This window comes from Taeniopygia guttata, chromosome 2 (genome assembly GCF_048771995.1).
Source record: "Taeniopygia guttata chromosome 2, bTaeGut7.mat, whole genome shotgun sequence".
Lineage (NCBI taxonomy): Eukaryota > Metazoa > Chordata > Aves > Passeriformes > Estrildidae > Taeniopygia > Taeniopygia guttata.
In genome coordinates this window covers 65,750,648-65,772,423 of record NC_133026.1, presented here as the reverse complement: position 1 = coordinate 65,772,423, position 21,776 = coordinate 65,750,648, and the positions used below count along the sequence as shown (strand labels likewise).

The 21,776-nt window shown below is 42.3% G+C and overlaps 1 protein-coding gene across 3 annotated transcripts in view; it reads left to right on the top strand.

Annotated features, from left to right (window-relative positions):
* Positions 1-8,252: 8,252 nt before the first annotated feature.
* The window catches only part of ADTRP (androgen dependent TFPI regulating protein), a 30,450-nt gene continuing 16,926 nt past the window's right edge, over positions 8,253-21,776 (top strand). For 2 of the 3 annotated variants that reach the window (XM_030265487.4, XM_004175328.6), the window contains exons 1-3: positions 8,255-8,676; positions 15,738-15,872; positions 17,292-17,393. In XM_030265487.4, the coding sequence (XP_030121347.4) occupies positions 8,524-8,676; positions 15,738-15,872; positions 17,292-17,393 (390 nt within the window). In that variant the 5' untranslated portion in view covers positions 8,255-8,523. Of the gene's footprint in view, positions 8,677-15,737; positions 15,873-17,291; positions 17,394-21,776 lie in introns of all 3 variants that reach the window. The other variant, XM_030265488.4, reaches the window with a different exon arrangement.

Sequence of the window (21,776 nt, the reverse complement as noted above, 5' to 3'; positions counted from 1 at the left end):
CCAGCTGATCCCAGAAACACAGAGATGTACAAACGACCTATGTTTTCACTAAGCAGCTAAAACACATGACTAAGAAAGTTCAGATTCTGCAAACACAGTGTTAATGAAGCACAGCATGGGTTCAGAGGACAGGGAAAAGGAGGCAGCACAAGAGCTTTATACCAAATGGCCTTATTCCAATCTCAAATTCCTCACAAATACATCTGATTATCTGACCAGTAATCAAATGAAATGTTACAAAAACTGGAGGCACTTCTCCTCAGCACTGAAAATAGCTGTAAGAAAAGGGAATGTGCCAATGCGCATCATGTAATGGAACTGACAGTGGCAGAAGGAAATTTTAGGTGTATGAAAAAGTGGATTTTTGGGGGAGTATTTTTTGTCTTTTTTTTCCTCCCTCTTCCCTTCACTGAAGTTCATTTCTACACAGGATACCTCCTGAAGGATAACTCCTTTGTTATGGGAGACAACCAGTCCTATGAACAGCTATGGCAAAACGCCCTGTGAGAAGCCACCACTAAATCAATCCAGTCCATGAAATTGTGACATGCTAAATCAAGTAGAGAGGCCCTGGCTGCAGATGCAAAGGTAAGCCACAGCTGTACAGGAAACACAGGGCTCCCCATTGCCTCTCACTCCCCTACAGAGGGCAAGCTCAAGCTGTGCCCTGAGCACAGCCTGCAAAGCAAGAGACGGCTCAGAAGCAGAAAGAAAGTGCTTGTACTGCCACCTCCCTTACACACAGCACTGCTAGAGCACAGCTATACTGCAGGTAGGTGCTGTGGGCCAGAACTTGGTCATGCCTGGTACAGCTCTTTGGGCAATACACATCGCCTCTGCACTTTAAGAAGGTAGGAGAAGCCACCCAGGGAGGAAGACCTGTGCAAATTAGGAGCTGTGGTGAGCGTGGATACATGCGACAACTAAGGAGAAGCTGGAGGGAGTGGATTGACATCCTCAGAAAGGTGCTAGTGTTAGGAAACATCTTTATGTGGGGGTTACCATGGTCTTGGTGATCAGGATAAGAAGAAATGAAGAGGAGGCAGTAGGCCACTTTAGCTTGGGGAAGCAGGGCAGGGCTTGCCCCTTCCCTATCCCACCTTCACCAAAGAGGCAAGTAAATTTAGAGAACTTCCCAGGGTAAAGGGTCTGAATAATAGAGGCAATTTGCCAGCTCTTCACAGTTGCTGGTGAAGAACAGCAAGACACTGAGATATCATTGGTATTGCACACAGCTTCCATGGCATGATTTGTCTTTTTGTTTGAGAACAGGGAGATGAAGAGCAGCATTGACTTCACAAACCCAACATTTGCCCAGCCAGAGTCTGATTGCCATGGCAATGCCTCCCTGGAGAGCTGAGCAGGGGGTTTAGGCTGTGCCTGAGCCGGAATAGCCCTTTGAGTAACCCCTGCTCCAGAGAGGGCCTACTAGCAGCTGACTGCTCAGTAACAAGCAGGGTTCAGAGCCACAAGCTTTGTCACACACTGCTGATATTTTTTGTGAAAACCACAGCAGCAGCTCTTGTGTAGAAAACCCACTCTCTGTACCCATTCCTTGAACAGAAGTCAAACCAACCACTGGTTCAAACTTAATTATTCTGTTAACAAGTTGTTAGTATAATTAAAACATTGCAACCTTTGTTTTATCCTGTCTTTGATAGACTGAAAATATTACTTTGTTCTTCAGTGTCTGGTAGTGAGCAGGAACTGGACATGGATTTGGTGTGCAAAGGATATTAGTGTCCTTAGGGAGAGGAGATCCTTGTACTTGCCTCTCCAGCCAACTTGCAAGGTCCCCAGCATCTTGCGGGGTTTAGGAAATTCTTGGCATTTACAAATGTTTTATAACCCACTGAGTCATCCATCAAGATGATGCCAGCGGTGGGAAGCAAACCAGCACCTCTTGCATAATTATGTCCTTTCCTCCGACATGATTCAGAGGTTATCAGGACTTTATGGGGATAATCATTAATTTACATTTCAGCAGAAGATTTCCATGTGACCGGAACACTGTTTCTGGATTGCACTTCTCCATGCACATGACAAGGATAAGCAGTTCCATGCTCTGCTCTGCATTTGTTGCAAACTAAGTACCGAAGATTGTGAAAACAGATTTAGGTACTATACTAATACACACTATAGATTGGACTTTATCTTATTATCTAATATTATCTAAGATAGAGTTGCACATAAATGACACCAATTCAGCAAGAACTTAGTGGCGTCAGTGCTGGATCTCTATTGCCTTGTAAGTGGAATAATTACTTATGGTTATAAATAGACTGCACTAGGAGTAACATGATATGCAGTATGTTATCAAACACACATCTATTTACAAGACCAGTTCTTGACCCCCACCTAGAAAGGCCAAAGCAAAAAAAAAAAAAATATATAAATGCATAAATGCATACCTTAGCTTGCCCAACACAATTGTCTAGAAGGACAGAGTCTGAGAACCAGTTATACTTTGGATATGCAGGATAAATACATTTGTATTTTTCCCTGAAGTACACGGTGGTGTGTTTTCTTCACTCTGAACTTCAGGCTGTTTGTGCACAATATTTTTAAATAGTCAAATATGAACTTTGTCTCTCTGACAGAAAAGGGAAAAGGTAAAATTAGGAAGCAGCTTATATATCCCTTTAGAACAAGTATGTAAGTTCTTGGAAGCTGTTGAAAAGAAGTGAAAAACATGCCTTTTATTTCTAAACAATATTAACCTTGCCAAGAGAGAGCACACTCTTGGGGTTTTGTGGTAAGGTAAACAATTACTAATTTCCCCTATGAGTAGGAGATAATGAGATAAACAAGCGTTTTTCTGATAAAATGCTTCTTAATTTCAACTTATCTACTTCTAGAATCCAAGTTGTTAGCTCAGAAGGTTTTGTTTTGATTAATGTCATAATTCTCATTCATTTAAAAGAGTCAGAAATGTCAAATCATTGTTACATAGGAAGTTTTGGGCTTGGATCAAAGTGACATTTCATTTAGCAGTCTGAATAAACACACAGTTTAAAAACTAACTCAATCAGGAGGAGAAACTCTGAAATATAAGCAAATACTTTCAACTACTGAATCCAATTTCTGCTTGTACACAAGTCATCCCTTTAGGACTGAGAAATCCCTCTGAATTTTGGCTTTTCGGAACAACCTTTAATTCAATTCAGAACAAAGATATCAAGATGCGGTAAGCCATTTCCTGCCTTCTCCTTAAAAATACATATTAAAAATATTAATATTACACAAGAGAGAGGAGAGGTGTGTGCAGGAGGATGCATAAGCTGTCTAAGAACTATAACATTTTCCTGCTTGCCACACATACTTTAGGTAGATGTTGCAGCACTGCTTATTCTCAGACTTGTAGCGAAATCTGTCAGGATATTTTTAATCAATCTTCATTACTTGTTGCTATCACTGTTGCATTGCTGGGCAAAGCTCACAGCTTTTATTAGAAGTTAAAATATTTTTACTCTTGTTACTTGCACAGCTGGCTGCGGAGAAAAGTTAACCAGAACTCCCAGAAGCTACCAAAGCCCAAGACAAATAAAACCAGAGAGAATTAAGTCTTGTGAATTACACCAACCATATAACTTTGCCTCAGGATTTGATGATGCCTGGAGCAGACTATGCAGAGCTCACAATTTTGTCAATTACATTTCATTTCACACATTGGGGCTTTCATAGAATGAATTGTCATTGTAGATGTCCCTGGGGACATGGAGCTCAGGCAACCTCACACTACATGCTAAAAAGCTTTTTCAGACAGGGCTTGTCAGAAAACACATCTTCCACACAGAGCCCCGCACTACCTGCAGCTGAGCCAGGAGAGCAGCAGAGCCCCCAGACACATTCACATTCTGCACAGAGGATGCTACACAAGAACAGCCCCGGGCCCCCCTTGCAAGTGATGCTGCCCCTAATGCAAGCCAGCTGACAACAGCAGTAAAGTAAGAACAACCAAGCTGGGAAATCTACGTATGAAATAGCAGAACGGCATCAAGGACAGAAACATGCATCAAAAAACTAGAAGATGTACTTGCCCAACTCCTTGTGGTTTTTTCCCTCACAAAATCATTCTGGCTGAAGCAAGACCCCCTCCTGTACCTGTCCTGTATTCTTCGATGGTGCCTAGAAAGGAGAGCTCAGCAAAAAGACGTTTTTGTTGGTTTTTTTTTAAGTCCCCAAACCTTTCCTAGGCTTCTGCATGGCTTTGAATCTGTTCCTATCATTTGATCCTAACTGCTCTCACCTGCCAATAATTTCCTGCCTTGCTCTCACTTGTTTTGCCATCACTGGATGCTGCCATGGCAGAGAGGAAGCCTTGCCGGTGCAAAAATATTGAAGAAGATTTGAAAGGCACCTATCTGGTCTCTAAACAAATTGTCAGAAGTGAGGATGCAAGAATATTTGTTTCTATCAGCTGCTTCATTAGCACAGGTTGAGGTGGTAATTAAGCACAATTATGATAATGATGGACTTGACTGGGGGCTGCTTGATGGCCTGGAAATACCATGCCCATCAGTGAAGACACACAATTATCTAAGATATTGCCACTTCGCACTGTTTGCTGTCACCTCTGTACCTGAACCATACTAATAACATGAGTGGGTCAAACCCATTTCAGTGCAGCCAAGCAAGCTGGCCTAAGCTCTCATAGAACTGGGAATGAGCAGAGGACATTTTGTGGACGCAAGGTGATTTATGCTTCCAGTCACTTTTCTATCCTTCAGCTGAACCATGTTAATGAACTAACTGGGAGCTCCCAGTTTGCTTCAGCACAAAGTCAGCTATTGCTGCATAAATCAGATGAGCCCCTGAAGTGGATTGGGAGCATTGTCAGAGTGTGTGAATGTGGCTCAGCTCCAGGGGAGAAGCAGATGCAAGCTGGGGTGTGGTACAAAGCAGATGGAAAATGGTGTTTCCCTAAACAGTCCCACTAGATCAGCAGCAGCACATCTGCTGCACCCCAGCGTGCACCTTCTTCCTTTTTCCACTCACTGCAAAAAGATTTGGGCTGAAGTCCCCTATTCCACTGAACTTTCAGTTGATGTTCATACCCATGGAGAGATGACATAAGTTATGACCTTTCCCGTGTATTTGCTTGCTACATCACACTGGCTGGGAGTGTTGGATTTCAGATGCTATTTGGTGCTCATGCTTTCTTTGCGATGTTTCTGCATCCAAATTTTATCCCTTAGCTAGGCTGAAGGAAATGTATCTTCCTTCTTGTATATGGGAAAACAAAGCAGATGGTCTCAGTCTGAGGGACAGATGTCCACATCAGAAAACTGTCACTGCGCTTGACACCTTCCCAGCCATACTGGCCAAAATCCTCCAGAAAAGAAAAAACACACCTTGCTGTTTTGCATACATTTACATTCATTTGCATGCATTCAGGCACCTACTGAGCAGAATGCTCAGCCTTCCCATTTCTTAAGTTGCATTCAACCTCAGAAAGACTGGTGTGAAGATTACTTTTTAAAAGAGCTGACTGCCTGGTGACTTTGGTATGCAAGCTATTAATAAAAAGGACCCTTCCGTGCCAATGTCCTATTCTCTTCCTGCCTTTTGTCACAGGGATGAGTGTATTCTCTTCCTTTCTTCACAAGGAAGAGCAGCTCATAATGGCACTGCCCCACCCAGAAATTCTGTAAAGGTAAATGCAAACCATTTCTGCTGGATTTTCTAGGACATGAGCAAAGCATTTGACACTGTCCCACGTGACTTGTCGCTAAACTGGAGAGACACAAATTTGACAGAGGCACCACTCAGTGGATAAGGAATTGACGGAATAGTTGCACTGAAAGAGCTGTGGTCAACAGCTCTATGTTCAAATGGACAGCAGTGGAAGTGGCATTCCTAAAGGGTTGGTATCAAGACCAGTGCTACTTAACATCTCTGTCGGTGACACGGACAGTGGGATTGAGTGCACTCTCAGCAAGTTTGCTGCTGACACTGAGTTGTGTGGTGCAGTCAGCACACTGGAGGGAAGGGATGACATCCAGAGGGACCTGGACAGGCTGGAGAGATTGGGCTGTGCAAACCTCATGAAGTTCAGCAAGGCCAAGTGCAAAGTCCTGCACCTGGGTCAGGGCAATCCAAGCACAAATACAGGCTGGGGGAGAATGAGAGCAGCCCTAAAAGAAGGTCTGAGAGCTGTTAATGAGAAGGTCAGCATGGCCTGGAAATGTTCATTTACAGCCCAGAAAGCCAAATGTATCCTGGGCTGCATAAAAAGTAGTGTGGCCATCATATCAAAGGAAGTGATTCTGCCCCCCTGTGTCACCCTCATGAGACCCCACCATTTCTGCTGAGTGGTGGAGACTCATGAGAGTGGCACAGTGGGGCAGAATCACTTATTTTGACCTGATGGCCACACTACCCCCCTCCTCTGTTCATAAGAAGGACATGGACCTGTTGTAGCAAGTCCAGAGAAAGCCACAAAGATGCTCAGAGGGCTGGAGCACCTCTCCTATGAAGACAGGCTGAGAGAGCTGGAGTTGTTCAGCCTGGAGAAGAGAAGGCTCCAGGGAGACCTTAGATCAGCCTTACAGTGCCTAAAGGGGGTTCTGCAAGAGAGCTGGAGAGGGACTTCTTACAAGGGCATTTGCTGACAGGACAAAGAGGAATGGCTTTAAACTGCCAGAGGAGGGGTTTAACTTAGATATTAGGAAGAAATTCTTCATTGGTGGTGAGGCACTGTAACAGGCTGCCCAGAGAAGTTGTAGATGCCCCATCTCTTCAAGTGCTCAAGGCCAGGTTGGATGGGGCTTTGAGCAACCTGCTGTGGTAGAAGATGTCCCTTCCTACAGGGGAGCTGGAACTAGATGATCTTTAAGGTCCTTTCCTACCCAAAAAATTCTAGGATTCTGTGATTCTATGAAAAGACTGGAGACATTGTCAGAATACAAAAAAACATAATTCCATCATATTCTTTTCTTTTCTTTTTTTTTATTTTTTCCTGGCAGGGAGTTTTCTCTTCCAACCTCAAACAACCACAGAACGCTCTACATCTTTATTTTTCATAAGTAAGGCAGCAACAATTCACTGGGATTGTGGTGGCTGGAATTCCTGGGGGATCTGGATGCCGGCAATCTGAATTAGGGGAGAAGTCAATGAAACACAGGAGAATACTGAAATGCCTTAGCGTGAGATCTGTTGCCCAACATGCAGGCACATTGCTGTCTGAATTCATAGGAAATTATCCCACATGGAGCCTTGCATCCAGTAGGAGGGGGAAAAAAAAGCCAGATAAAAACAAACCAAACCAAAACACAGCAGATTGCTCAATACCGTCTGTGGGCCAGTTAAAAGGGGAGGAAAAAGAGATCTCCTAATGCAGTCTGCTTGGCCAAAGCTGAGCCCTGCCCACCGGGCAATGTCTGCACGGGCAGGAAGAGCATCCTGCCTCCCCATCCTGCATGAGAAAGGTTCAGCTGTGGGCTGGGGTGTGATACCTGCTCCCCATCAGGGCCCCCAAGAAACACTCAGGTGGCAATTTCTGCTGAGAGCGCAGCAGTTATGATGACTCTAGGTTTTCCAGTGCTAGTTATGACTGCTTGGTGAGGCAGGAGGAGAGGGAAAAGAAACAATTCTCATGGGAATCTTTTTGTTTGCTTCATTTTAGGGTCATTTTGTGTTGTTTCTTCTCTTCTTCTCAGCCCTGATGATGAGGTGATGTTGTGCCAGTGAAGAGGGGCTGTCTGAAGGTGCAAATAAAGAAGCAGAGAGGCAAGATACACTGCTTAGCACTTCCTATTTATCACCCAAGGCCTTTGCCCTGTGTCTCCATCCTTGCCAGAGCTTCAGGGTGACTCGGAGTTTGTCCAACCTGCTATGCACAGCTGGGCTGAATTCCAGCTGCTGGGTGCAGCATAAAGGTGGTAGAGCCTTTTCCCACAAAAAAAAAGTTAACAGCCAGAGAAATTTTCAGCCCCAAGGACTTTTGCCTGTGAATCCTGTCAGCTTCCTTGCTACCTCCATAGCCTATAAACAAATCAACTATTTTTTTATTTCAGAGGCAATTACATTTCCCATTTCTTTCTTTGGCACAAGGCAAAAACAGTCACAGAGGTTTCCCAAGCTGAGCTGGAGATATGGCTGCACACACAGCTACAAGTGAAGAAAATGTCACTTGATTTCACTCTCTACCCAACACATGACAGCCTGTTACACAAAATCAGCAGCAAAGCTCCCCCCCACTTTTGCAAAAAAGTAAGCCAACCCAAAACTTATGTAACTCCGAGACTAATCTTTGTTAATCTTGAGCAAGGCATTTAAATCCAGGGAATAAGCCTATTCTTCTCATCCCCCCCACCTCCCAGCCTATCTGTAAAGTGAAAAGGGAAACAAACAGAATCAAAGTTCACAGTCTTGTGATTTTTCCTTTTGACTAGAGCAAAGTGGCATCGTGTCCCAAGACTGCTCTGAAGTAAACCCTCCTGCCTTGCCTTATCGCATGCACTGAGCACCTTAAGAGAAAAGCTGCTTTCAGAGCAGCTGTCAGTTGCTCTTGGCTGAAGCATGGAAATCTCTACTCTGACCATGTACCACTGCCTTGCTTTTGTCTGGTACTTTTTCGTTGCCTATTCCATCACACATGTGAAAACAGAGGAGCGGCCATCTGAAGTGTTCCTTTACGGTGGGCAGTGGAAATATTTGACAGTCCTCAATCTGGTAAGCAAATCGTGTTGTGCAGTGATACCAATATGTCTGTTGGTTTGTCTGCCATCTGCGCCTCAAGACATATGCAGCTGGTGTATTTGCTGCTGTTAAACTGCTTCCTTTGGTGGTTTTTACCCCAAAGGAAACTAAGGAGGGATCTGTACTTGTGCTGTGAAATGTATTCATGGTTTCATGCAGAAAGAATATTGACTGGTGAGATGCTTGGTTTACAGAGAGTACTTTGAAGCTAGCTGCCTCCTTGTAAAAGAGACATTGTCAGTGAGGAGAAGGATGGAAAAGTGGGGGTATGTCCTGCCAGGACACATAGGTTGGTGCTTGTTTTCTAACCTTTGATTCAAAACATTTCAGCACTGCTTGGAGTTTTACTTCAACTTTTTAAATAGACTTTTATGTTCCTCTAAATTACAGGAAAAGTGAAACAAAGCAGACCACCATTCTAATTTAGCCATTCAGAGTACCTACTTTGTTTGACAATCAGTTGAGAGCACAAGGGAAAGAAATACTAGCCTGTGGAGAGAGGTGCTTGTGATATTATTACATGAGTTTCAGCAGTGCTTTCAACTGGTTGTACATTTCCTAAAAGCACATAGAAAAAGAGACTGTAATCTATTCTGGTTCTTCTGATGTGCTATCATTTCACAGGTTAGAAATCAAAGTGAAAGTACATGAGATACCCAGGGAAGAAGGTTTGTTCAGAGTCCAAGGCGTTCATCAGCAGCTCAGGGAAGCAGTGCTGGTGGGGTGGAAAGACCAGGCTTGTGGAGAGGTTTCCTGCAAGGGAAAAATTTCAGGCACACTTGCTAATTTGAAGGATGACTGCAGGGACCTACATAGCCTTTCATCCATTCTGTGTGACCATCAGAGTGAAATACCAGTGAGAGGTCTGGTCTGGGGCATGTTTGTCTCTACTTTTACCCTTCAGAAGGAGACACCCTATGCTGGAGTTCAGTGGAAGCCTAAAGGCTCCCCAGCTCCAAGTGGGGCTGTTGGAGACCTTCAGGGAGGTGGGCACTTTGGTTCTCTTCCATTCTGTGACTCTGTGAAACATTTGCAGCCAAGAGGCAGTGAATGGCAAGCGAAGTGACCACAACAACCCAGGGATTCTGGGAGCTCCAGCTCTCTCCTCAGTGGCCACGCCAGATGAAGACACACATATATCACTGCAGTCAGGTGGCATTTGTACTGCTAATTGCAATGTTGTCTGTTTATCAGTATTGCCATTTTGGGGGAATCGGTGACCCCACTAAAATACCACCCATACTTTCAGGCAAAATAGCATCTCCACCCCCATCCCCTGGCACCATTGCACTGAGATTTACCACTCAGTTTTAAAACACGGGATCAAAAGGACGAAGCAAGTAACCAATCTCCCAGTATTTTGGGATGAAGAAATACTCACTGAAATTGTCATCCAGCTTCCCTTAGTGACCAGCAGTGGATGGTCAAGGAAAGGCTGCACAAGGCAAGAGCATGTACAAGCATGAACTGAAGTTTCCATAGCTTTACTGTCCCACTAGCATATCCAGCCAAAAAATAAACCCATGCTAAGATAGCTAATACCCATTCAAAGCCTTCCTTTCATCTACCTGAAGGAAAAACATGCCTGTTCATACTTCTGGTACTTTCCCTATCCTCTGTACGATGAGGCAAGCGTGCCTTGTGTGAAAGGGCAGTTCATTTTGTTGGTGTAAACGTGCTTCCTTAACAACTGAGCTGGATGCCTCATTATTTCTGTGTTGTAATATAATCATCCATCCCTGTTCATGTTTTCTTTGCCACTCATTAGGGTGGCGTTAGATTATCCTCTCAGTTACTCTTTTCTGCAGGCCCAATGTCCAAGCCTTTTTCATTTCTCTTCACAAAGGGTTGCTTCTTTTATTAAAGCATCCATGTCACCCTTTGCAGCAATTTTTCAAGTTTCAGGAGGGAATAGGTGGGGCAGGCTGCAGTGGTCAAGTTATGAACATATATGGGTTTATACAGTGGCCTAAAGGTATTTCCTTGTTTGTACTTTAATTCTTCTTGACTACTCTTAACTCTCTATTTGTCTTTTTTAATCACTGGTAGGCCAGGAGACAGCAAGTTGAGAGAACTATCCACACTGAGTCTAATATTTCTTTACTGGATGATGACAGCTAATATAGAACCCACTGTTGAAAAATATATAATTTAAGCTGCTTTTTAATTTTTTTCTGAAATACATTACATTGCACTTATCAACACTGATTTTTGCCTACTATTTGATCACTCAGGCACTTGGTATCCTGAAATTCTTTGGCACTCAGGCACTCAGTATCCTGAGAGTCTGGATTTTACAGTCAGTTTGCTTTGACAGGGAAAAAAAACCCAACAGATTCATGAAAATGTACCACTCTTTTGCTCCCTTTGCCAGCTCATTTACAGATCTGCTGAACAGCTCAGGATTTACTCAATCTCCATCACTGAGGGCTCTTGCTCCACTTCCCCAGTCTTTTGACTCACAAATATTAACCACTCATTGATCTGATCCCAGTGCTAAAATGGAGCTGGCAGCCAACAGGGCTGAGGGCTTGGGCTGAAGATATTGCCTATCTCATGCAGAAAACATGGCGATGGGAAAGGGTGTGCAAAAAAAAGGTGTCCCACAGCTTGTGAGACATGTTTTGGTGCTCTCTGTGGGGCTCCACTGGATTTAAAGGACTCATCCTATGGTCTGATATTAAGCCACTCCCTGTTGTTGTTGAGGGACATCGAGGAACAAGAGGTGCCTGTCAACCACACTTGTCCATTGGGTGCGTATCCAACGCACTGAATTTCTGTCAGTCTGGACACAGCCCTAGAAAGCACCTGAGGATGTCAGGAGGTATGGTTGTGAGGAAGAGGAGCAGGCAAAAGCTTCACTCTGGGCTGTTCTGTGCTGGGCAGGCTTGGGCAGTGCCTTGGAAGCTTCCCCAGAGTCAGGAACACAGAGACAGCCTTTGTCCAGTTCTTCTGCCTGTGTCCTGCCAGACTGGGATTGCCTGGGTTCTGGCACTGGCTAGCTGAATCACTTGGAAATTCTCCCTCCAAGTTTTCTCTTACTTCTTTGGAATAGCATTTAAAAATTTCTTTCTGTGGAAAGCTCCTCTGGCTGCCTCACCATGATCTTAAATGGAAATACTGGGAAAAGTAACATTATCTGGGGATGGAAATGCTGATTTTCTCCCAGTTTTGCTGGAGAGATGCTAGAAGAATTCCTTCTAGATATTATGCTCTTTTGGCACCTCATTCAATTCCTTGCTAGTCATATGGCTCTCCCAAGAGAGCTACATCTCTGACATTGCTTCAAATTCATCCTCTTAATGATCAGAGCAATCAAGATTCAGTAAGAAAATATTTTTGTAGGGGAAAAAAAAGGATAAGTGGGCTTTGTATCAAAGAGGTTCTTTGACCCATTATTGAAGAAACAGAAATGACAGATAAAACCAGTTTTGTATTAATTTTATTCATCTGTGACATAAAACAGTGCAAGCGGAATCATTCATTGCCTGAAATATCTGAGCTCATAAAAATCTGCTCACTGCTGTAAATCCATTAGTAAATCACTGCATAATGAGCGTACTGCACCTTTAAAAGCTTTTAATTGTGTTCCTGCCTCAGTTTATTCCTTACACTTTTGTCTTTCATAATTGAAGTACTTTTAAATTGTCCTGAAAACTGCTTTGTATTTATTTCAGAATAGGCCCAGTATTTAGTAAAGATATTTTCCAAGAGACCATCATGTGAATGGATGCGTGTCTACACTAAATGTTGACTTTTATGTCTAATAACTTGCTCAGAATATTGGATTTATCCCTCCCTAAAGGGCAGAGCTTGGAGCCCGATTTATTTGTACTAGTTGGAGATTTCAATATACACATATGGCAAGATCTTATATACAAAAGTAAATCATGTCGGGTTAGTTAAACAGAAACACCCTCTTGATCACTGTACCAGATAAAAATTGAGCTCTGTCTTTGTCACTGTGAGTCTCAGTTTGAGACGGAGAAAATTGATCTGGCCAAATTAAATATTTCTACAGCACCCAGCACCATGGAACTATGTAGGGTCTAGAGGGGAAAGCAGCCTCTCTCCAGCAGGGATAATCATATCCATATTCTCCTCTTTGGGTTAATCATTAGCTTTCTAAATGCTTCCAGTCTTCCTTCTGTTCGTGTGGGAACACTTTAGGGAATCCTTTCTATTTACAGCCAGTGGATTTATATTCCATGAGTGCCTGCAATGGATTTGAGTGCCAGCACTGCTGCTTGGGAAATTCACAGGACATCTGGAATAATTTGATGTTTTCACTTTTTTTTTTTTCTTTTTTCTTTTTTTTTTTTTTTTTTTTTTGTAATGTAAGCATTTTTCCTTTAATGGAGGGCTGCAAGATTTAGATGCACCTTTCTTACAAGAATAACCCAAATAGGTTTGGAGCTCAGATTTTAATCTACTGGGGGTGTACAATGCCAGACTGCGCAGTACTAGGGATGATCCTAGCTAAATTCAGTTTTCTGGTTTGAAAATTACTTGTATAACCTTCCATTGCTCTTGGAAATACAGGGTGAGCACTAAATTGTCTGAAACACATTTGAATCTATGGTGGTGAACAAGGGTAGAGTTGCAGCAGCATAAGTCCAAGCTCCTGAGGCTGAGTTCAAACACTTCTTCAGGAGTTGTTCTTCTCCATGTTTAGCCAGAGAAATGGGTCAGGTTACACATTCAGATAAGAATTTTCCATACAGAAGATAACATTGTCCTCCCCTGTGAATAACAGAATATTTACCAGGCTGAGAATGTGGCTGTTTTGGGACTGTTTCTTTTCAGTAATGTTTATTTTAGTTAATTTTGCAGCGGGGAAAGAAGCAGCCTATCCCTGTCCCATGATTAATGTAAGGCTGACCATGAACAAGATAATAATAGCCCCATCCTCTGGGAACCAGGCTTCTCCCTAATTGCTTTATTGGCAATTAGTCACCATGTGTCATTGGACTGTCACCACCCTCACGTTCATTTTTCATGCCTTTTACAGAAAGTTACTGCTGACTCTACAGGGTGTAACAAGAGCTTCTGTTTATTACCAGGCTTTTCTTGGCTCTTCGAGATCTCAGTGTTGGTGTCCTGGTGAGGCCAAGGATTGGGACAGACATTTGGGCTGAACATGTGTTTGTGTACACTGCATCCCAGCATAGACTTTACTGAACCAGGCCCATGACTTGGATGGCTGTATCCCTACTGACTGAACTATTGCCTGTGAATTGTGATAATGCGGAGAGAAAAATCACACTCAGAAGAGCTGCTTTGGGTACCTCAGAATTGAACAAAAACTTCTGTGGGTTCTGATGAAGCTGCTTGGGTGTTGTTTTTTTTTTTGTTTTTTATTTTAGTGTAAAGATATGTATGCTCACCCTAGGCCTTGATAGGAAACATGTGGCTTTGCAGCTGAAGTGGGTGATGCACAACCTCTGGTCCCTGGTCCTGGATGACCCTGGGCCAGTTACCCAGCCTGTGTCAGCACTACCCTACCTCCACTGCTGTGGGTCTGCACAGGGAGAGGGACAATCCAACAGTGGTGCTTACTGTCCTAGCTCTCTGGGCTGTGGAAAGGATAGGGAAGGAAGACTGTATCTTTTCCATGTGCTGGGAAGAAACAAAATGTTTGGGGATAGCTGCAGATAACTGCAAACTATGGAAGTTTTGTTGCCCAGGAAGACTTGAGTCTGGAAACTAAAGCTTGCAGAAGCCCTTGTTTGACAGCAGGCATGGTGAAATCATAGTCTCCTCCTCCCCTCATATATTTTGATAATAAAGGAATTTCTGATGAAAAAAACATTGCACTAATCCTCTCCCCTCCCAAGCACCACCCTTTTCAGCTTCTTCAGAAACTGATGAAATAACCAGCCACAACTTAGAGACTTTGCTCTAAATAAATATCTGAGTCAGAGTAAGATCATGGCAAAAGAGATCTCATCCTGAAAGCTGTAGCCCTCTTTCCATTTAAGCATACTTGTTGATCCAGTGTTTGCAGTAGGATGCAGTTCCCACATTGCATTACTCTGGGACAACCTAGCCTTAAAAAGAAGAGGTCACTCCATGAGTTAAGTGAACAGAACTGACTTGGTGTTAAATGCAGACAGTGGGAGAAGTATTTTTCTGCAAGGTTCTATTCTGCCTTTGCGTGTCTGACAAATCTGGTTCATCTTGATCTGCTGTGTAGTGTTATGAGAGAAAATGAAGCAATTAGAAAAGCAACATAGGCTTAAACCACAATAATATGACAATTTTACACATATTTTGGAGAACTCTGTTTTGTCGCTGTGCATGTATCTAATTCTTTACCAGATCATCCTAGTGTCCTCCCCCAAAAAAATCCCACCCTCACTACCTATAAATTATTTCAAGAAAGAAAGAATAAAAAACTTCAAAACACAATCTCCCAATCCTAAATTTCATTAGTTATAAATTGTTTCATTTAAACTTAAGTAAAACTTCATTTTTAGTTGCTGATGTCTGGATCTTTGCTTCTAAGCACTTGAAATCCTTTCTTGAATCCCTTTGAGTTCAGCAAAAGATGTTTGTTTATGTAACTTCTGCACCTAATTCTCACCTTAGATCATTTTGAGCTACTTGGCGCTGAGATCAACTTTACTGTGAGTCCCTAGAAAGAAGAACCTGTGTTGGCTAAATAGTGGAAAACCTATCTAGCAATTGCTTTACAGGAAATATGTCCTTGAATAATTTGTTCTCTCCTGCTCAGATATATCCAGTGGTCAACCATTAACATAGGAAGTGTGATAGAGGTGGCTTTCAACATGTCTCTTCACTTCACCCATCTCTGTTTAATCTATTAACTGGGATACTGTTAAAGTTATCACCTGACCAAGTTTATTTAATCAGTTTGGGTTAGTAAAAGAGATTTAGCCAACAGCTATTTCCCTCACACAGGCTTGCAGCTCATGAACAAAACAGCTCCCTGAAGAGCAAGAACAGATTTCATTGAGGAACATGCTAATGAAAGCTGGATGAGTTTCCCTCATTAGGTGTAATTACTTTAGGTTTTGCAGGCTGTCTTCTATGGGGTGTCCTTCCTGGCTGATGTGTTGAGACTAATTAAGAAACTGCGATGTGCTAAGTGCATAATTTCCAGCAGAGACCTTCTTTTCAGTGTCCTGGCTTTCCCAGTGTCCACAGTAAGTACCCTTTGTCACTGTATGTGAAAATAACGTTTGCATAAATGATTAGGGGTGTGTAGTATCAAAAGTATGTGCATGAAATAGAACTAAGACAGATAAGAACTAAGGGCTTTCTTTTACCATTGAATTTGGAATGGATTAGTACCATTTAGAAGAAGAAACAACGCTGAGCCTGTCGTGGTTGACAGCAAAGCCTCTTGGACAAACATTAGGGTTGCTGTCCTCAAGTGGACACAGATTGACCCCAAAAGGTGAATGAGATGTAACCTCTCTGTTAATCTCATGGTCCAAATAAATAGCTGTGGATTTATCAACTTAGGGCTTTTCTCTAAAGGGCAGCACAGGTCAGGAGGACACGAGAGGGTACCTAAGAGGCAGCAAAACCTCACCTCTCCTTCTTTGATGCCAGAGTAGCTTTAAATAAGCACTGGAGAGAAACAGATTCACAGAAAAATATTTATAGTCACAGCCTACGTCAGATTCATCATGGATCACCTACTCCCTCACAGTTTATCAAAATGCTGTGGGCTGGACAGGAACTGATGGGTTATGTACATATGTAGGTACGCTCTGTAAGAGTGATATCTGCAGCCACCACTGAACCTCAGAGGGCTGAGAAATACTGCTTAAACATGGTCCACAAGCAGCTCAGCTAGCTAACTCCTTAAAAAAGCACTGCCAGGGATAGAGTCAGTGTTCACCATGCTGTTCTCATATCCTGCCAGGCATCCTCACCATGTCTGCAGGGCTGTGGCACAGTCTCCCTCTTCCAGCAACTCACACCCCTGATTTCTAACCCCAAGTGTGCTCAAATACAAAGCTGGGCTAAAAATTACTAATCAGCTTCCAGGTATCAATAACTGACACCAGGGACCGTTTCCTCCAGTTAAGTTGTCCCACTGTAATTCCTGATTTATTGGGGGGAAAGAAGGGTTCCCACGGTGTGCAGCTTTCACCTGCAATTTAGGAATTAGGCTTATGAGTTGTGAAGGTAAAGGGTAAATTTATGTGAACTGCCTTATCAAGATCTGTTTTTACTTTGTTACTGAGCAAAACAAAGTCTTGACAGACAGTCCCTTGAGGAGAACTACTTGACCATCAAAAGATCCCATCTGCAAAGGGAAAGGGAAAGAGAAAAAAAAAAAAGAAAAGCAGAAGCTAATCTCAGATTCCGCAGAAAATGTCAGTGTTGGCAGTTTATAAAGCAGGGGTATTTTTTCTCTCAGTATCAACACAGAACATTGCATCTCTGAGTAAATGTGAGATAACATGAGTTTATCTGGCAGTGTCACCATTTTTCATGTAAAAAAGCATGGAGACATTTTGCCTTCTCAGAAATGAACACACTAACCAAATCCTATCAATTATGTTTGTCTTCCATTTTAAAATTTCTTTCATTTTGCATTTTGGTTTCAGTTTGTGTTTATATCCTTTTGGACGCTGTATACCTACAACCGAGAGCTGGTTTACCCCAAAAGCCTTGATGGAGTCATCCCGCTCTGGTTAAATCATGCTATGGTAAGAAACATCTCAGCCTCTTGCAGAGAAAAGGGAGACTTTGCAACATGTGCCCCACCACTGTATTGTGCCATTTTCCAGAAGAGCTTCACAGCTTTTCCCTTCTCACCTCCTCCTTCCCGCTTATCTGAATCTGATGTTGAGCTGTACGCAGCTATCAGATACATGTGCTTGAAGCTGCCTCAAGAAGCCTTTTTAGCACACAAGGAACGTCAGTTAATCAGTGCTTGTCAAACCTCTGAAGTCAATGAAATGATGTGTAGTCATAAGGAAAGAAAATCTCACTTATTGTAGCTCGAAAAAGAAATTGTGTCTGCTAACAGAAGTCTCTGAAATAGAAAATGGCTGTGCATGTAACAAAGCAGCCCTTAATTTTTTAAAAAAAGGTGAAATAACAAAAGAAATCTGACAGCTCTACAGCTAATAAGCTAATGTGTGCACAGCTTTGAATAGCTGGATTACAATGATTGTTTACAGATTTTCTATAAATACTTTCCAGATTTCTCCTTCATTTGCTCTGGCCGTTTTTATGATGTGTTGAATAATCACATATTTCTCATCAGTCAAGTGAAAGGAGGCTGACAGTAACATGGAAACTGTGGGTGGATTGCAAGGTCAGGGAGGCCTCAAGGGGCGAATAGGAAGTGGGAGAGAAGGGAGAGGTTCAGTGCTAGGCTGAATCAGAGAAGCCAAAAAGTATGAAATAATCACATAGCACACTTATTTCTCTCCAGACTTCATTTCTTAAGAACAGTGCCTTGCCATCCATTGCAGCAGTCTCCAGTGAGTGTTGAAGGTAAATCTGGGAGAGTTTGGGGTGTCTGGCTGAGGACAGCTCAAGGTTTGATCAGCCCCTTGATTTAGACAGGTGCATTCAGAGTCCTGTGACTGGAATCCAAACACACAGAGGCATGTCCGCATTGCTGATACCCGAGTGGTGAATGCACTTTTAACCTCATCACCTGCTCTCTGTCCACGAGTTCATTTCCACCTGGACCTTTCTGTCCAAACCTCTGCACAGGTGCAAAAGGGCTCTGCTCTTTCTGAAAACCATCATCCACCAAAATGAAACATTGTTCATGTCCAGTATCATACTGGTTTCAGGTCCAGGATTTAGTATGGGCAACTGGTTTAAAATCCTCACAGTGATGGAGGTGCTAGGCAAGGGAGGAGGGGGGAGTAGCACAAAGTGAAGCTCAGAGAAGATAGGCTTTGCTTCTTGTTTTAATCCTGGCTCACAGCTGAGAATTTGCCCTTTCCATTTCCACATTTGTTTATGACATCGGAAGGTTGAGAGGTGTTAGGGCATACATTTTTATTTCATGTGCAAGAACTCTTTGCAGGAACCACTCGAACATATCAGTTATAACATCTTACCTACATCTACATATCATAACAGTCATTTTGACTACAACAAAAAGCTTTTCTGTATCAGAAATGTCAAAAACAGGTGTTAAAAAAGGAAAAACAATTCTTCCTGAAAATTATTTTGACGAGAGAGAAATTTCACATAAAGCAACCCTCTATCACAACCTGGTATTTTATTTCTAAAGCTCTTAATACACTGCAGAAATCTTGTGCTTGACAGTTCCTGGGTAGGAAATTTTCCTTCCAGTTAGTATCAAGCATAAAACATCTGCCACCGGCATAGACTGATCCCTGCAATTGACAATCCTTGAGGTTTAGAACACCTTTCAACAGGTGCCTTCAGGCTTAGCTGAGGTATTTCCTTCCTCCAACACAAAATATCCACTGGTAACACTAGGGAGATCCAGAGACATACAACACTTTAAGGGACAATCTCCAAGTTCTGATTGCCAAGCAGATACTTTTTCTTTGGGATCATTTCCTTGCATATTGCTATTACATTATGGCTCTGAGATTACAGGCATTTCATGGCAGATTGAAGCAGCATGTAGCTGGCTTTGGAGGAGAAAAACATGGGTCTATCAGTAGTAACCATCAGTGCCATATCATTTTGCAGTGGGAGTACTTTTTTTTTAAATCTCAGTCTATTTTAATGTTGTACATAGTGAAAGCATATGTTGTTATATAACTGGAGAGTGAACCTAAAAAATAACCATTCAAACCCAGTTCAGGAATACTGAGCTCCTTGGCTTAATAGTGATGCTGCAGCACCTTCCTTTCAGAAATTAATAACAATTTTTTCCTCACATGGACTGCTCTTACAGTGGGAAAGGGTTGTTGTTGCCCACCTGGTAGCCCAGAATTGAAGAGTGAGCACTACAATTTAGTCATGTTTTTGCACTCTGAACAGATATATTTTGGTTTTGAGACAGAATGGTTAATGTAGAAAGGAATTTTGCTCATAGTTGAAGGAGACCAAATATTCCACACTAACTAGGTTTCTCTCTTCACTTTTCTACTGAGTTTAACCCAGAAGATGGTCCTCAGTTTCATATCTATTTGCCTGGGATAGTTATGTTTTACCATCTTTATAAAAAACCTTGACCTTTGGGGATGAAAAATGTCTGCTAATGTCTCAGGCACAGTTATTTTATTTGAACAAGATTTTTGAAGTGGAAGATAGCTGAGACAAAAGATATGCTGGCCAATTCGTCAAGTGAATTTGTTTATTTCTTTCCCAGTCATCGCTTTTCAAGCAACATCTGGATACTGTCCAGAAGGAGACTAACTGCTGGAGACAGCTTGGATTAAACCATGTGCATGTATTATTCAACTTAATGGCAGTATTGGGGAACACTATGCTTTGAAAGCTCTGACGGAATTGAATGCTAAATAAAGTGGGCCATTGGTGGGTCAGAAGAGATAACTCAAAAACATTTTTGATCTATAACAAAAGATACATATAAATGTTGAGCAGATGTGTTCACAAAAATAGAAATGGTACAATTGTGTTTTTGTAAAAGAAGATTTATATTTTTAGTCTGTTGGCACAGTTTTCTTTATTTTCAGACTGCAGCTAAGTTGAGCTTGGCCACCTCTTTTTCTAATTTACCCTGTAGCTGTGTTACTCTTTCACCTTTACAAAAAGCAGCATTTTAATTCCCCGGGCACTCTACTGACACAGGGTTATGAATTGTGCATGTTCAGAAGATACTGTAAGCTATGAAGCTGAGAACAGACAAGGAAGGAAGGTAAATGGAGGCTCAGAATGAAAATGATGAGCCTCTTACCTGACAGACTTTTAGCAGAGATGACAACAGATTCTCCATTGCCTGAGCTTCTGAAGCTCCTTTGTACTTTGCCCTGTTGTGGATAAGCTATATCTGAAAATAAAAACTGAAAACGTAAGGGAGTGAGAGAACAAGCAAGGTACATACAAGTAATTTTCCTTCAGTGAAGCAGGCCACCAATGCTCTGACAGTAGGAGTACCAGCAGGACTCACTATGTCCCCTCTCTCTTGGTTCTTCTTGGTATATACAAGCTGCTTGTGTTTTGCCTATACCTCACCTTCCCCAGTGTGGACACATCTACATCAACAGAAATGGTATTTTGAATCAGTGTGATTTACGTCCATCTGGAAAAAATGTAAGTTATTTGAATATAAGTTACTTTTACCCTCATATGAGGCTATCTGTGTGAAGGATTACGTCTTACTACAGCTATTTTAGGAAGCTACTGCATCAGTAACCAAAAAAGGAGGCACAAATTCAGTTTGTAGGGCAGAACCCTCTTGTCCAGGCCATTCAAACTCGACTCCTGCTCCAGGTGTGTACACGAGAACAACTTCAGGTTCATCTTTGACCATCTTCAATTATTCTCTTTGCAAGCATTATTTAATGCTCTATAATTCTTGCATATTTACACAAGGAAGAAACATTTCCATTTGTTTGCATTTCACAGTATCTCAATTTTAAGCTGTCTGGCAACTATGGACATTCACAGGCTGCCAATTACATTCAGCTTTTGGCAAAAGAAGAAGAATGTGTGTGTGAGGAATATGGCACACAAAATTAATCACCCCACACATTCAAGAGCAAAGATGCTTAGCTTTTCCCAGCACTACACAGGTTTTTTTTGAAGTTTCCATTTTTGTTGACATAAGCCCATTTCCTCAGGGAGAAAGTATGTGTTTCACAGACAAATGTTATGGCAGGGAATCCTCCCGGGCTGCTGCTACCCTAGCGTGCACAGGTGCAGTCTCTGTAACCCTCCCTGCAAAGGAACAGCTGGAGAAAAATATTCCACGGCAAAGGATGTGTCACTTCAGTCTCATGTCAGCCTCCAGCTGCAGTGCAACATCAGTTTCTTAGACTACATATCTAATGTCAGGGAGAAAGGCAATTAAAATTCTGGCATTGACATTGAGACAAAACATTTGCTAGTAAGCAACAGGATATTCAGCCAGGGCCTTATTCCCAAAAATGCATGTGTGCAGGCAAGAAACTATCTCTGAA